General features: G+C 41.3%; 1 protein-coding gene across 10 annotated transcripts in view; it reads right to left on the reverse strand.

Annotated features, from left to right (window-relative positions):
• X11Lbeta overlaps positions 1-13,372 on the reverse strand; it is a 414,506-nt gene that overhangs the window by 29,261 nt on the left and 371,873 nt on the right. For 9 of the 10 annotated variants that reach the window (XM_067785169.1, XM_067785166.1, XM_067785167.1 and 6 more), the window contains 4 exons: positions 4,404-6,907; positions 1,185-1,514; positions 748-1,088; positions 154-675 (listed from right to left, as the gene is read on the reverse strand). In XM_067785169.1, coding sequence (XP_067641270.1) covers positions 154-675; positions 748-1,088; positions 1,185-1,514; positions 4,404-6,891 — 3,681 coding nt within the window. In that variant the 5' untranslated portion in view covers positions 6,892-6,907. The remainder of the gene's footprint in view (positions 1-153; positions 676-747; positions 1,089-1,184; positions 1,515-4,403; positions 6,908-13,372) is intronic. The other variant, XM_067785173.1, reaches the window with a different exon arrangement.

Below are 13,372 nucleotides of genomic sequence, written 5' to 3' on the forward strand. Positions count from 1 at the left end.
AGTACTAAGCGAAGCGACAATGAGCGACAAAGTTCAGCAAATAGGCAAACAGGTCTCAGGCGCTAAATGTAGCGTCGCGTAATGTGCACGAACTTTACACCTTCAACTTCATGAGTACTTGCTACACACATCTTTTGTTTTTTTTTTACTTACGATACTATCTACATCACTGACATTCTCTATCGGTCGATCGTCTATCGATGGACACTTGAAAAATTCCTCAAGCACTTTACGCGTCTCAGAGAATTCATAGAGGTAGTCGAACGTCGAAGACTTTGTGGGTATGCTAAAGGCGCTGCTGCTAAACGTTGTCAGAGGTTTACATGCATATCCAGTCGCACTTGTAGGTGGCATTGCCGTATTAGCACTAGTCGCATTAGCAGCGGGCGAGTCGGTGGTGTATATGGGCGTACCCGTTGTAGCTGAGATAGCTTCTGGTGTAGTCAAATCGGAAATGGTACCAATCTCGGATACATCATTGCTTGTATCCTCAGCATTATTGTCCAAAGTGAATGCCGTAGGCGGTGATGATTGACGCTGCGGTTGAGCGAGCGGAGCTTGTTGAACTTGCAACAGTTGTTGTTGTTGATGTTGTTTTTGTTGCAGCTGTTTAGAATTATTATGGTTTAACAACATTATGGGTGAAGTGCTATCACGCTGTGTTGAAATTATGCGCTAAAATTTGGGATGTAGAAAGTTTAGTGAAAGACAAACAAAGAACCAAACACGATTTAAGCGCTCATTTACCTGTGGGAAACCTGGACGCGCCGTATATGGCTGCTGTGGCGAGTCATGTATAGTATTTGTTGTATGTTGACTGCTGCCGCCACCATCACCACCGCCAACACTTCCGCTGTTATTGGAGCTCGCAATCGTCGTTGCAGCTGCTTTTGTAATAAGTTCTTGACTCTGTCGCAAGTACTCTTGCGACTTTGACTGCACTATTCGGCCAACATCCACATCTACATCTTCCACTGTAATGCCAGCCACTTCTTCTTCTCCCTCTTGCAACTCATCTACCTCATCATCCGTGGCGGGCACAACGCCAGTTGTTTGTACACCAATGCGTCGTGGCGAGCCGTCATATTCTTAAAATAGAAAAAACAGTTGTTATTTTAGTTGTAAATAATACAAAAAAAAAAATAAAAGTGAGCCCAAAGCATATCTACAATTAACACACATACCTATAATACCGTGTCGCGTTTCAACTGCAGTCATTGTATAGCCACTTCGATCCAAGTATCTATTTGGATGATCCTTATACATTATTGACGATGTGCTATTGTTGTTGGTGTTAGAGCGACTTCCTGTTACCTCAACATCATCCAAATGATTGTTGACGACGAATTGTTTAACGTATTCTTCTTCTTCTTCTTTGTCGTTGGCCAGTGTCAAGGATGTGTTGGGTTGTGGCCTATGATGTTGCTGTTGCTGCTGCTGACGCTGTTGAAAATGCTGTCGCGTAGAAGTAGTAGGCATTGTTGGAGCACTTGTGTCGGTTGTTACTCTCAAATCTGGAGTGAGTTTGGTTGGAATAGTTAAATAAGTATGTGGTTGGCTTTTGTTGCAAATATGGAATATGTTTTATTGCTGACGGTGTGAAAAAGAAAATAATAATTTGGGCAGCTAGAAGGATAGTGAAGCAACTAAATCTATAAGGAAGAGGACTTTCTATTTCTGGGATTCAAGGGGTTGTGTAGCGCAACCCTCTCAAGGGGTTGCCAGCGCAATATATATAGTCTTCTCCAACCCAATTGTCGACCTCATCTAACCGCGGCGACTCCTGTTTCATTAACAGACGAGGCTCTGGCGACCCCAAGCTCCTCATGGAACTAGGGGGTGGGGAGCGCGAGATGGCCTGAAGGATTAATGTGGTCATATAAATCCTTCCCGAGATGGTCGGGCTAGTACCTTAATGGTGCTTTGTTACCGGAGCGTACCGGATCTAAATCCGGTAAATGACCATCAACATCGATAACACTCCCCAAAGCCTTCGGGGGTGTCTTTATCGTTAAAACAACAACAACAACTTTCTATTTCTGCATACCTTCGAGCTCCGACTTTATGCTAGCAAAATATGACCCTATTCAGTGAATACGGCCCTATTTAATTATTTATAAATCCTCGGTAGGGCAATGGGTAGGGAAATACATTTGCAGCAGTGAGGTTGTTCATGGATGGCTGCAGCGGGATTGAAAAGTTTATTTTTTCAAATGCTCTAACTGTTGAAAAGATCAATATTACATGAACAGCCAATCAGAGCTTAAGGGACCGGGATCAAATCCTGTGCGGTCGATGACGGACTATACGTTCAAAGATGGACTGTATTGCAATCTTCTAGAAGCCGGTCACTGTCATGCCAATCGCACGAACCGGACATGTCTGTAAGTGGAGACTCTGTAGTCGGTGACAAGAGCGTTAGGGCCAGTAATAATTCATGGACTGTATGAAGATCTGCTATGCTACCACATAAAATAACGATGACGTTGGCTATAGTTAGAATGCAACGATATAGTTTCGTATGATGATGAAAAGACCTAAGTAGGCCGAGACCGAAATAACTTTGCTTTGCATTAGCAAAAGCTGGACACCCTCCATCTAGTAGTCCCGTTCAGCCACTTCTAGAGAGAATTACTGTATTGAAGCTTACACAGGGGGAGCTAGTGGCACACAACCCTATGTCCTGCCTGAGCTGAATTTAAAATTGGCAAGAATGGTGCAGTAGCCGACTTCAGCATATCCTCACCGACCGGCCATTTGCCGCCTTCTCCGCAATATCCATCGTCCAGTCCTCAAGTCCTAAAGTACTGGAAGCAATTTTGTAAGCCTCGCTAGATTCCATGTTTTAGCATAATCTTTTGGCGCAAATCTCGCTTGGCTATACTTACCACAGATTTTAAAATCGTCGAACCCATCTTTAAGAGCTTTCAGTCCGAAACTAGCTTACTTCTCTTGGCTCTATTGAAAAGCTGGCTACTGAAAGCTATAAGGTTGTTGATACATTACGTTTACCGTAGTTACCAGATATTCGCTTTGCCAGCCCCTGATTAACCAGGCTGAGGTCCACATTTATCCCAGCAAAAAAAGTAGTGGAGTCTCTAAAATTCGCTTGGTGCTGTCAAAGCTCTGTCGAATTATCAATTAGGTTGGGTGCCCGGTACTAAAAAAAACAACACCGTCTGCGGTATGAACAGAGTGCAACAGTTAAATGCAATGCTTATATCAGAGCCGCTCCAACCATTGCCCCAAAAACCTGTCCGATAAACTCCGTACTAATTGAAATGCAGTAAGACTGAAGCGCTGCCCTGGTGCGGTATCAGATATGACAGTGCCAGCATTTTAGTGATCTTACTCGAAAGCTTACGTGAACAAGATTATACTACTATGACCATATTTCTAGACAAAAAGGTATCCATCAGAATCCTAGAAAGATACCAATATAATGATACCTTTACTATACGGAAACAGCTTCATGAATTTAATCTAAGATTGAACATCTACGGAAATTTTATCTAAAAATCAAGCAGCAAATAAAAGCCCTTCAGGATAGGAAAACTTCATGGAAGGTAGAAACAGATCGAAGACAGTGGCCTAAAAGAACTGGTCTTTCGAAGCACCACAGCAGTCCTGGGTCAGATAGGCGTACCACGACCTGCTAACGCCTGGGTACTGAGGCTAACATGTGAGCTTCAAGACATATTTTGCCTCGAATAATTTAGAGTATCTTGGTATCTTTTTAGGATCATTAATTTAGATATCAACAGTACACTGTCTGACAGGAGTACAGAGAGTGCACATGGGAGTTTCAACGATCATTACATTAGGCGGAAAACTTGAATCAACTCATTGCACATTTGAATCAGGTAAGGATTAAACCTTGTTAAACCTAACAGTGCCAAATACTTAAGATAACCTTATCCTGTGAAGAAATTACTCTCCCTCCCTAATACTTGCTGTTGTCCATGGTGTTTGGACTTGTGTCAATCTACGGGATATTTGCTTCCAAGTGGGTCAATATCATCATGGTTTGCCCTAATTTGCTATAACTTTAAGGGCCTAATTTTTTCCAATTACATCCTCAAGGTTCATTCTATTCGATTGCTATCGGATAATGGAATCCCAGAGACCTTGAGGCCTCTTACGCATTGATATCAGGTCTCGGCCTTTAATAACGGCCTGGAATTTCCCGATGACAAACGTTATATATAGCCTGAATAAAAAGAGAGGCGGAATGGTTCATCTTATCTTGTCGAGCAATTCGCATAACTTTAAAATAAGACTCGGTTACCGAGAACTCTGCGAGGACGCTCACGAAACGTAATAGTCATCTTCTCTCTAGGAAATCAGGATCAAACTCAAATAAGGCCGCGTGCACTGTTAAAAGAAACAATCATTTTACTTACTCTGCCAACTTTCGGTGATATCGTCAAAGCCCACAGCTTCACCATTGCTCACTGTCGAGTGACCATTTCTCTCATCCCTTTTGCTCATTTTCAAAGAGTTGCGATTCTTTGTCGCTTGATATTGTTGTACTCCATCCAAATAGGAATTTCGGCGACGAGCTTGCGGTCTGTGGTACACATGATCGCGTTCGCCGTCCTTTTCACTCTCTACATCGTTTTCCTCAACTTTGTCTCGAGCATATCCACGTTCCAGTTTCCACTCATGATCACGTTCACGTTCTCTTTGCCACTCACTGTGACCTGCTACAGCCTTACGTTGTTCACGTTGTTCTCTATCACGCTCTTTTAATTCACGTTCTACAAGTATACTGTTATCGCTTTCATGCTTTTGTTGTTGTTGCTGTGTTTGATTCAACGATGTTTTGCTACCATACAAATAGTGACTGGCGAGTGGAGTAAGACCTTCGGCGCAAGAATTTTGTACAGCTTGCAGACTATTTTGTTGTTGCTGCTTCTGATGATATTTGTTGCGTTTACTCGCACTCTCAGCAAATTGTTGGCCTCCCAAGCCGTAATCGCTTGCACTGCGACTAAATCGATTGGTATGCGGCTGTGATTGTGACTCTTTCGGTTGGTTTCTACGTGGTGGCACACCATTACTGTTATTAGTATAAGGCTGTTGTTGGTTGTAAGAGCGTCGCGTGTAGCTGAGAGATGTTGCACTCACCATTGGTGCCGTCGCAACTGTAGAACTAAGCACTGGCGATTCTGTTACGGCCGCAGTTGCAGCTGTGTAATTGGAGTCTACAACATGTTCCGAGTTGTAATCCGGTGAGCATGTCAGTTCGGTATTGTCCACAGTATGCACACCAGCTGACGTCTCACTAGCCGAAACTTGCCGCACCGAATCCCAATAATTATCATCCTTTATGAAGGGATTCTGAGCTGAGTTGTTGCCGATCTGCTTCTGTATTGGTTGCTGCTGTGTCGTAGAGCTTCCGAAAAATTGTGTATAAGGCTGCTGTTGGACGTGATGATGTGAGCCATAGCTAGCGCGTTTTCTTGGCATCTCGTAACTGTTGCTATTATCACTAGTTGATTGATGATGACGTTGACGCGTTGGATTGGTCTCCGTGTGATAATAGATGGTAGATGGATATGAGGGTACTGGTAAGTCCTCGTTTCCTTCGTCTACAATGTCGTCGTGATCGTTAGCTAGTAGAGCGTCTTCGCCCTCGCGATTGCGAGCGTACTTGTTTTCTTCTTCACCTCCGATAATATGTGCACTATGGTAGCGCCCAGCTTCTCTTTGGTCGTTGCTCGTGCGTCGGGTACTTAACGAGCTATTGCCGTCCCCTACTGTGCCAGAGTACTTGTGTGCGTGCTGACGCGTTGCACGTGCTTCTTCCACTTTGTTTGCTGTAGTATGATTGCGAAATGGATTTGTAGAAATGCGTGGCGTTACCGACGACAGCGATTCGGATGATACTGAAGACGTTGAGGGTGGTGGTGGTGATTGTGTGATAATATTAACGCTTCTATAGTAGTTTGTGCTCGTCGTCAAAGGACGTGTGGTTGTCTTTGTGGACGGTGATGAGATGGTGCTTATGTTTGGTACCGTGGAATCTTCGCGCTCATATATCGAGCTCGTAGGTTTGTCGTATTCTAGTTCGTATTCGTGCAAGCCTAAATTGTCACTATCACAGCTGCTCTCGGTCGGTTTTTGACTCTGTGTATTAAAGCTGTTGCGACTGCTGATTATGGCAATGTTGGCGTTACTGTCGTTGGGCGTTTGCTGACGTAGTCGACACTTGGGAAATAGCAACGATATTTGATCGTTAAGTAGCGGCGATGAACTGGAGAGTAGCGCTTGTGAGAGATTTACTGCGCTTGTTGTTGTTGTTTTAGTTGGTGACTTTGTGACTGTTGTCGTTTCATGACCTAGTGTTTGTTCCTCCTCTACGTCTGTAGTTTGCTCTGCTGTTGCTGCGTTACTGTCGCATTTAGCCTGGTCGTCGCCGTCGTCTCCACCAATGCTAATGCCACCGTTATACAACAACGATGTTGAAGGTCGCCTCGTGTAGCGTGATGGATTGTGGTCGCCAACAATAAAATTCTCTTGCCGCACACCGCTTAGTGTAGCGGTTTTTGTCTCAAGTCTGTTTTTACTGTGAGCGCTGCTCGCTTTACTATTGTTGTTGGTGCTATTATTTTGGTTGTCGTCACCATCACCATTTAATGTTAATGAATTGAAATAGCTTGCTGATGATGATATATAGTGAAAAGTTTGTTGTTGATATTGTTGTTGTGGTGTGGATCTCTGGTAATTGGAATTGTTTGCGGTTGCAGCTACAGCGTTTGCGGTTAAGCCTAGTGTCGCCGCTCGTTGCTGTTGCTGGAGTTCTGGTGTTTGTTGATGTGGATGATGATTTGAGCTACTCGTTGGTTGTCCAGCCGCGATTGATGTTGTTATTGTTGTGCTTACCATAATTATCGCCAATGCACTGTCCGCGGTAATGTTGACAATCATGGTAATGGTAATGTTAATGGTAATGTATCATCATCATCGTCATGTTGCGGTTTGACAATCATATTAGTGGAAGGGAGAGCATGAAAAGAAACGGAACAGAGGTAAAAAATTAGCATTGAGCAATAAATTTACTATGAGGTAAGAATTCATAATTAGTTATATATAGATGATCCCGAAAATAATGCTTAAGTTTTCCAGAATAGTTTCAAATATGATTTTGATACATTCCCTAAATTATCTCAAAAAGTGATAGTCCAAAAATTATACCCCAAATAATTAAACCTATCCGAATAGATCCACGGGTTGGCTTGAACTTATCCCGAAATAATCCCTATAATGACGATACAGTCTCGAAAGCAATGCGAAAATTATTCCGAAACAGGCCCAAAACTATGGCGTAAATGTTCCGAAATATTCACGAAATGATCCCGAGACCATTCAGAAAATAGTCCCCAAATGATTCCGCACACAGCCCAGAAACAGTCATGAAATGATCTCGATATCAAATGAACCCAAAACTAATCTGAAAATATTCCTGAAAGTACCCCGAAACTGTTTCGAAATTACTATAGAAATAATTGGGAAAATCCAGAAAGGGTTCCGACAAGCACGAAATTATCGTGGAACTATTCGGAAATCCCGGATATTATACAGAAAAAACCACTAAATGATCTCCAAATAGTCCAAATGATCCCGAAACAATTATACAGAAATGAACACAAACAGTCCGTAATAGATTAACGTATAGTCTTCAAACGATCCCGAAATAATCCAGAAAAGATTCGAAATAAATCCAAAGTGTTGCTAAAAACCGCATCAAAGATCATAGTCCCGAAAACGTTCCGGAAACTATCCTGAAATGATCCCCGATTCAAAATGAAAACAATTTAAAAATTATACCGAAATATACCCGAAATGTACCCGAAAAATAGCGCGATGTGTTCCACAAAAATCTCCGAAATCTTCATTAAAAAGCCCTGAAGTTATCTGAAATCAGCCACGAAAAGATACAAAAATTATATGGAGATATATCCCAAAACCAACCCGAAATGCTCCAGCAATGATTCCGTTTTTCAGAAAGTGCTTAAACCTCGACGAATTTATCCGTAAATAGGCCCAACAAAACAATTTTCCAGTAGAGACCCATTTATGACTCTAAAATTTGTCGGCTTCTGCAATTGGTCAGTGGGATTCAGACCGCTTACTACGACACCCTAGCGTTTCTATACAACGTCGAAAAGGCTAAAAATAAACTTACCAGATCGTCAACACTGCTGACCACGTGGCAACTACCACATTCGAAGCCCTGAGATATTTCTGTAGGCCAGTAGGTCTGTCTGCGATTTTTCTGTATGTCCTGTTTTTACGAATGTTTGAGGAATTTAATTGGGCATTGGAGCACTAAGCCTGCAGGTCACGGCAGCATACTGTGTAACTACGACTTCCTTCCTCGAAGTACATACCGGTGTACGAACACAACAGTTGCGGACAGCCACTTTATAGTAAAAATTCCCAGCAGGGAAGATTGGGTGCAGCCGGGCAGGTTCCTGAATACCACAGGTAACATTTCCATATTCGCCGATGGTTCTAAGCTGGAGGGTAGGGTTGGAGGGGGCGTCTTTTCAAAGGACCCATATCTCCAAAATTCTTTCAGACTACCTGATCATTGCAGCGTATTTCAAGGAGAAGTAGCAGCTATCATGGAAGCCGGGACTCAAATCTTTATTTTCAGCGATAGCCAAGCGGCAATAAAATCCCTTGGCTCCTATTCATTCAACTCCGAATCGACACTAAATTGTCGCCGATCTCTTCAGAAGATGGCCCAACAGAACCGTGTACACCTCACATGGGTCCCGGGACACAGGGACATAGAGGGAAACTGCGCTGCAACCGAACTTGCTAGGCAGGGTACGACCAGACAGATTCTTCCTGACAAAGAACGCCTAGGTACGCCCTTTGCCACTTGCAAGCTAATGCTAAAAGAGTACACCTACAGTCAAGCCAACGAAAGATGGCTACTAACCCCTGGAAAGAAGATTCAATTTATCTCTCAGAGTTTTTTAAGGCAGTTTCAGATAACTTCGAATCAGATGAGGACTATACTTATTGGCTGCTTTTACTATAGGTCAAGCAATACAGACCCCCAGCTCGCAACAGATCATCAGCTCTAAAGCAACATTCCAATCCGGTATCCGTGGAAAGAGGCCTACATTGGCTAGGGCTAGGTTTAAAATGCTCTTCTACTTGCAGCAGTAAAAGTAGGGTCATTACCCTTGTCTCAAACACATAAGTATATAAGATTCGTACGGCCTTTTAGGAGAGTCGAATCTGAACGTTTTGCCTTTTTGAAGCACATTTGTAGTAGGGAGGCCGTACTCTTATGATAATGTTCAGATGTAAACAAATATTTCGGATTTGAGTTGCGATTTTATAATAAATTATTAAATTGTCCTTATTTATACTTAAGTAATTCTTAGATGTATATGCACTTACTTATACATATACATGTACATATACGAAATGATGCCAAGTATTGACTTTTGTTAAATATCCTCTCTGAAAATTTTTCATCAGCTTATATTAAATGAAATTTACACTTCTGTAAACAAATCGATATGTGAAAGTGGTGATGTACCTGTCTGTATATAAGCCCACAAATGTATGTGTGTTTGAAACTAAACATAAATGCATAAGTAAGCGAATTGTACGTTGCACAAGTATTTATATATGTATTATTAATTTTGTGTGATATGGGATGTGTGCGAGATATGCTAGTATGTACGTAATTTTATTTATTTATCGATTTCGCCTTCGAACATAATAATGCTCAGTTAAAGAGCTCTTGCGCCTGAAAATATGCTGCATGTGCTTTATAAATATGTAAATACCTTTACGTACATATATTCACAACCTGTACGGGGTTATTAAAGTGATTTATTACAAAAGGATGCTTTTCATATAATATAAATATATACAAATTTATATACTGAGTAAGGACTTTAGTTGAGTGAAACTCGATACAAATTTTCAATATATTTGTTAGTGAAAAGGGCACTTTGTATGAAGTCAATACTCTTCTGCTTTGTAGAAAAATATTAGTTTTAGTTAATTTTATGTTAAATAAAATAAATTAATTGAGTATTTTATATAAGAAAGGCGACCTTGAAAAACTAAAATACGTCCTCTTATTAGCGTCTACATACATTCCATGTTTTAAATAGACTTTAGGTTATACACAAATGAAAAATGCGGCTAAAATTATGTGATTATCAACATTAAAACGTCCGAGTACATCAACAACCTGTAAATCAGTACCGAGTAAATCAGCAACACCTATAAGTGGATAAGAATCTGAGTTAAACAAGGGTAACGCGACCTTCGGTTATGGATAATAAAGTTAATTATATTGTGTAGCCGTTGTGCAAAAAGTTTTCTCCATGCACGCGTGAGCACTCCTTTAAGTTTCTTTCACGCACTTTTAGGCGTCTATAAAGTTTTGTGCAATATTGTAGATAAGCAGATAAATTTGCACTGGGATTGGTATTTTTAAGCAAAAACTTCAAGTGGCGTTGGAACTCAAGGCGGAATCGGCAGAAAGTGAGTAGCCATGAATGGTAGAATATAACCTCATCTTATGGAAAACGTTCCTTATGAATACTGCAAGTACGTTCTTTCTAGAGCGTTCATGATTCTGAGTGTTAATCAGGGCATACATGATAAGACATAGAGATAGCGTGGTTTTTGTTATCGAGAGAGGACCTTACTTTTGTATAATATATTTAATCTTAAATAACACTCGTTGGCATAGGTGATTCTGCGTTGGATTTCTGGGTTAATATTGTTTTCGTTGATAACGTCGGTTGTCATATACACAAAAATTGTCACAGTTTCGGTAACCGAGCGAAAGCGGCGACTCTTTCATTAAGGGTTCCAGTGTATCGCAAGATTCAAAGAATTTGGCGTACTGTGAAAGTCTGGTCGGTAGTAGATATCCTAGTCGCGCCGATAAGGACGAGCTACTTCGCAAACTTTGGGCTTTAGTCTTTAATAAAATTGACGAGGCTGGATCTGTAATTAGATAATAAGCTCGGCAGAAGGTGCCCGTCATTTTGCTAAAGTGGTGTGGCTTATTCTTTTGTGAAGTTAGTTTATCAGTTCCATCTTCTAATCTATCGTTGGGGGAACATTTTCATGCATAACGAAGCCTTTGTTGTTGTTGTTGTTGTAGTAGTGCTTCTCCCCATCCAATAGGTGCAACCGATCACAAATTGTCATCAATATCCTCTAACTGGAGTCTAAGGAAATTTGCTGTTTCAACAGGGGTGGACCATAATGAGAGGGGTGTTAGGGGCGTTGGTTCCACAATACAGTTGGAGAGACGGTTGGTGTCATGTGGGGACATATTGCAAGCAGGGCATACATTTTGTATGTCGGGGTTGATTCTGGATAGGTAAGGGTTTAACCTGTTACAGTATCCACATCGAAGTTGAGCTAGAGTGGCTCGCGTTTCCCTGGTGATCGTGCGTGTCTCTTCTGCAAGTTTAGGGTACTGTTCTTTGAGTACAGGATTCACCGTGCAATTCCTAGCATAGAGGTCCGACGCCTGTTTGGAGAGTTCACTGAGGACCTGCTTGTGTTTTTTGGTTTCATACGGCTGTGTTCTCAGGTGCCGTATTTCCTCATAATGCTTACGGAGATGAGTCCTTAAGCCCCTGGGCGGTTTTGGCTCGTCAATCTGGTAGAAGTTTGAGGAATTATTCCTTTCAGCCAGCAGCGGAATCTTATCATCATATCGCACGTCGTCAGGTTTCACGTTTCTTTCTACTAATAAGGCATTACCTTTCCTCCTTAGTGTCACGATATGCCCTGCAGCCAGCGTTCTTTTTTTCTGAAGTAGCGCAATATTTCTCGGGCTAACAGGAACGACATTTTCTGCAGCGGCTCTCAGTGATGAGTAATACAAGCTGCCAAAAAGTTATAGTTCTCATACCGTACGCATGACCAGTACACTTGTAATCGATTTGATCTAATACAGAATACTTGCCATATCTTTACGTACTGGTACCTGATATTAGTGCAGATTACCTTACGGAACGCGGCTAAGGCAATCAACATAAGCCAGTTGGGAGATATCACATTGGTGAGATTGAGTTTTCCGACTGTGGATGCACATACTCTCTTCTTGCCCACCCTGCTGTTTAAGTCAAAAAACCGGATTTCAGAAGCTTATTTTTATATTTTAAATTGGATTTGCCTTTTACATGAAGTGTTCCAAGTTCAGCACCAACCCACGTACACGGAGCTATATATTTGACCTGGTACGAGCGCAATAAGACACCTAGAGAAGACTTAAGGTTTGAGTGAAAATCAAAACTAGAACAGCCAAATTGGAAAGCTGGTAGAACACACATTCAAGGGGTTATCCAACCCGATTGTGAACTTTATCTATCCCTGGCGAATCCAAGTTCCCAAGAAGAGAGGGAGTTGGATGATCTTGAAGGTTCAACGCGGTCATTGGTTAAAACTTGTGCACAGGTAATATGACACATTAACAATCAGAAATCTTCCACAAGGTCACCACCTATTTATATTTTTTTAAATTAAACGAGAAAAATCATTGTGGATATAAACCGTTAGATAATTTTTGGTATATTTCGAAAATTCAGATTAACTGGTAAACTAACCCTTAAATTTTCTTATATACCAAATATTAAACCTCAGCTAAATTTTTGTTATCTAAAAACATTTGTTTTCAAAATTTTTTTTTATACCACTGGCAACCCTGCTCGAAATGAGTTCTGAAAAATAGTATTCCTTTAACCGCACCTGATTAAAAAATAATTTCAATACATATAAAAGTTAGATTTTCATGCCAATTTAAGCATATTGTTGATGATGTGATATATAATAAAATTAATGCATTTTTACCCCTGATGAAGCTAAGACGCTCAGAAAAACGCTGAGTTACAAAAGCGAAGTTTTTTGTGCATTAAAGCAATTCATTGGTCAAAAATTATACTAATTTCTAGCAAAACAGTTTATCCATTTCTTAGAGTTAGTCAATATTTTATGAACTAGGTTTGCAGTTGAAAAGTAAAGTTCTCTCTCGGTAAACGAAAATCAAGCTCTACAAGTTACTTATCGGACGCAGAAGCATGGACTATGACAACATCAGATGAATCGGCTCTGGGAATGTTCGAGAGAGAAGTTCTTGGAAAGACTTATGGACCTCTACGCATTGCCGACGTTGAGTACCGAAGAAGACTTAATGATGAGCTGTACGAATATTACGCAAACATCAACATAGTCCAGCGAATTAAAACGCAGCGGCTGGCTAGGCCATGTTATGCGAATGAAAGATGAGAGGGAAGAGGGCAGCCCCCACACTGCTGGAAGGAGCAGGTGGAGAACGATTTCAACTACCTTGGTGTGACCAATT

This window comes from Eurosta solidaginis, chromosome 4 (genome assembly GCF_040869045.1).
Source record: "Eurosta solidaginis isolate ZX-2024a chromosome 4, ASM4086904v1, whole genome shotgun sequence".
NCBI classification, from domain to species: Eukaryota; Metazoa; Arthropoda; class Insecta; order Diptera; family Tephritidae; genus Eurosta; species Eurosta solidaginis.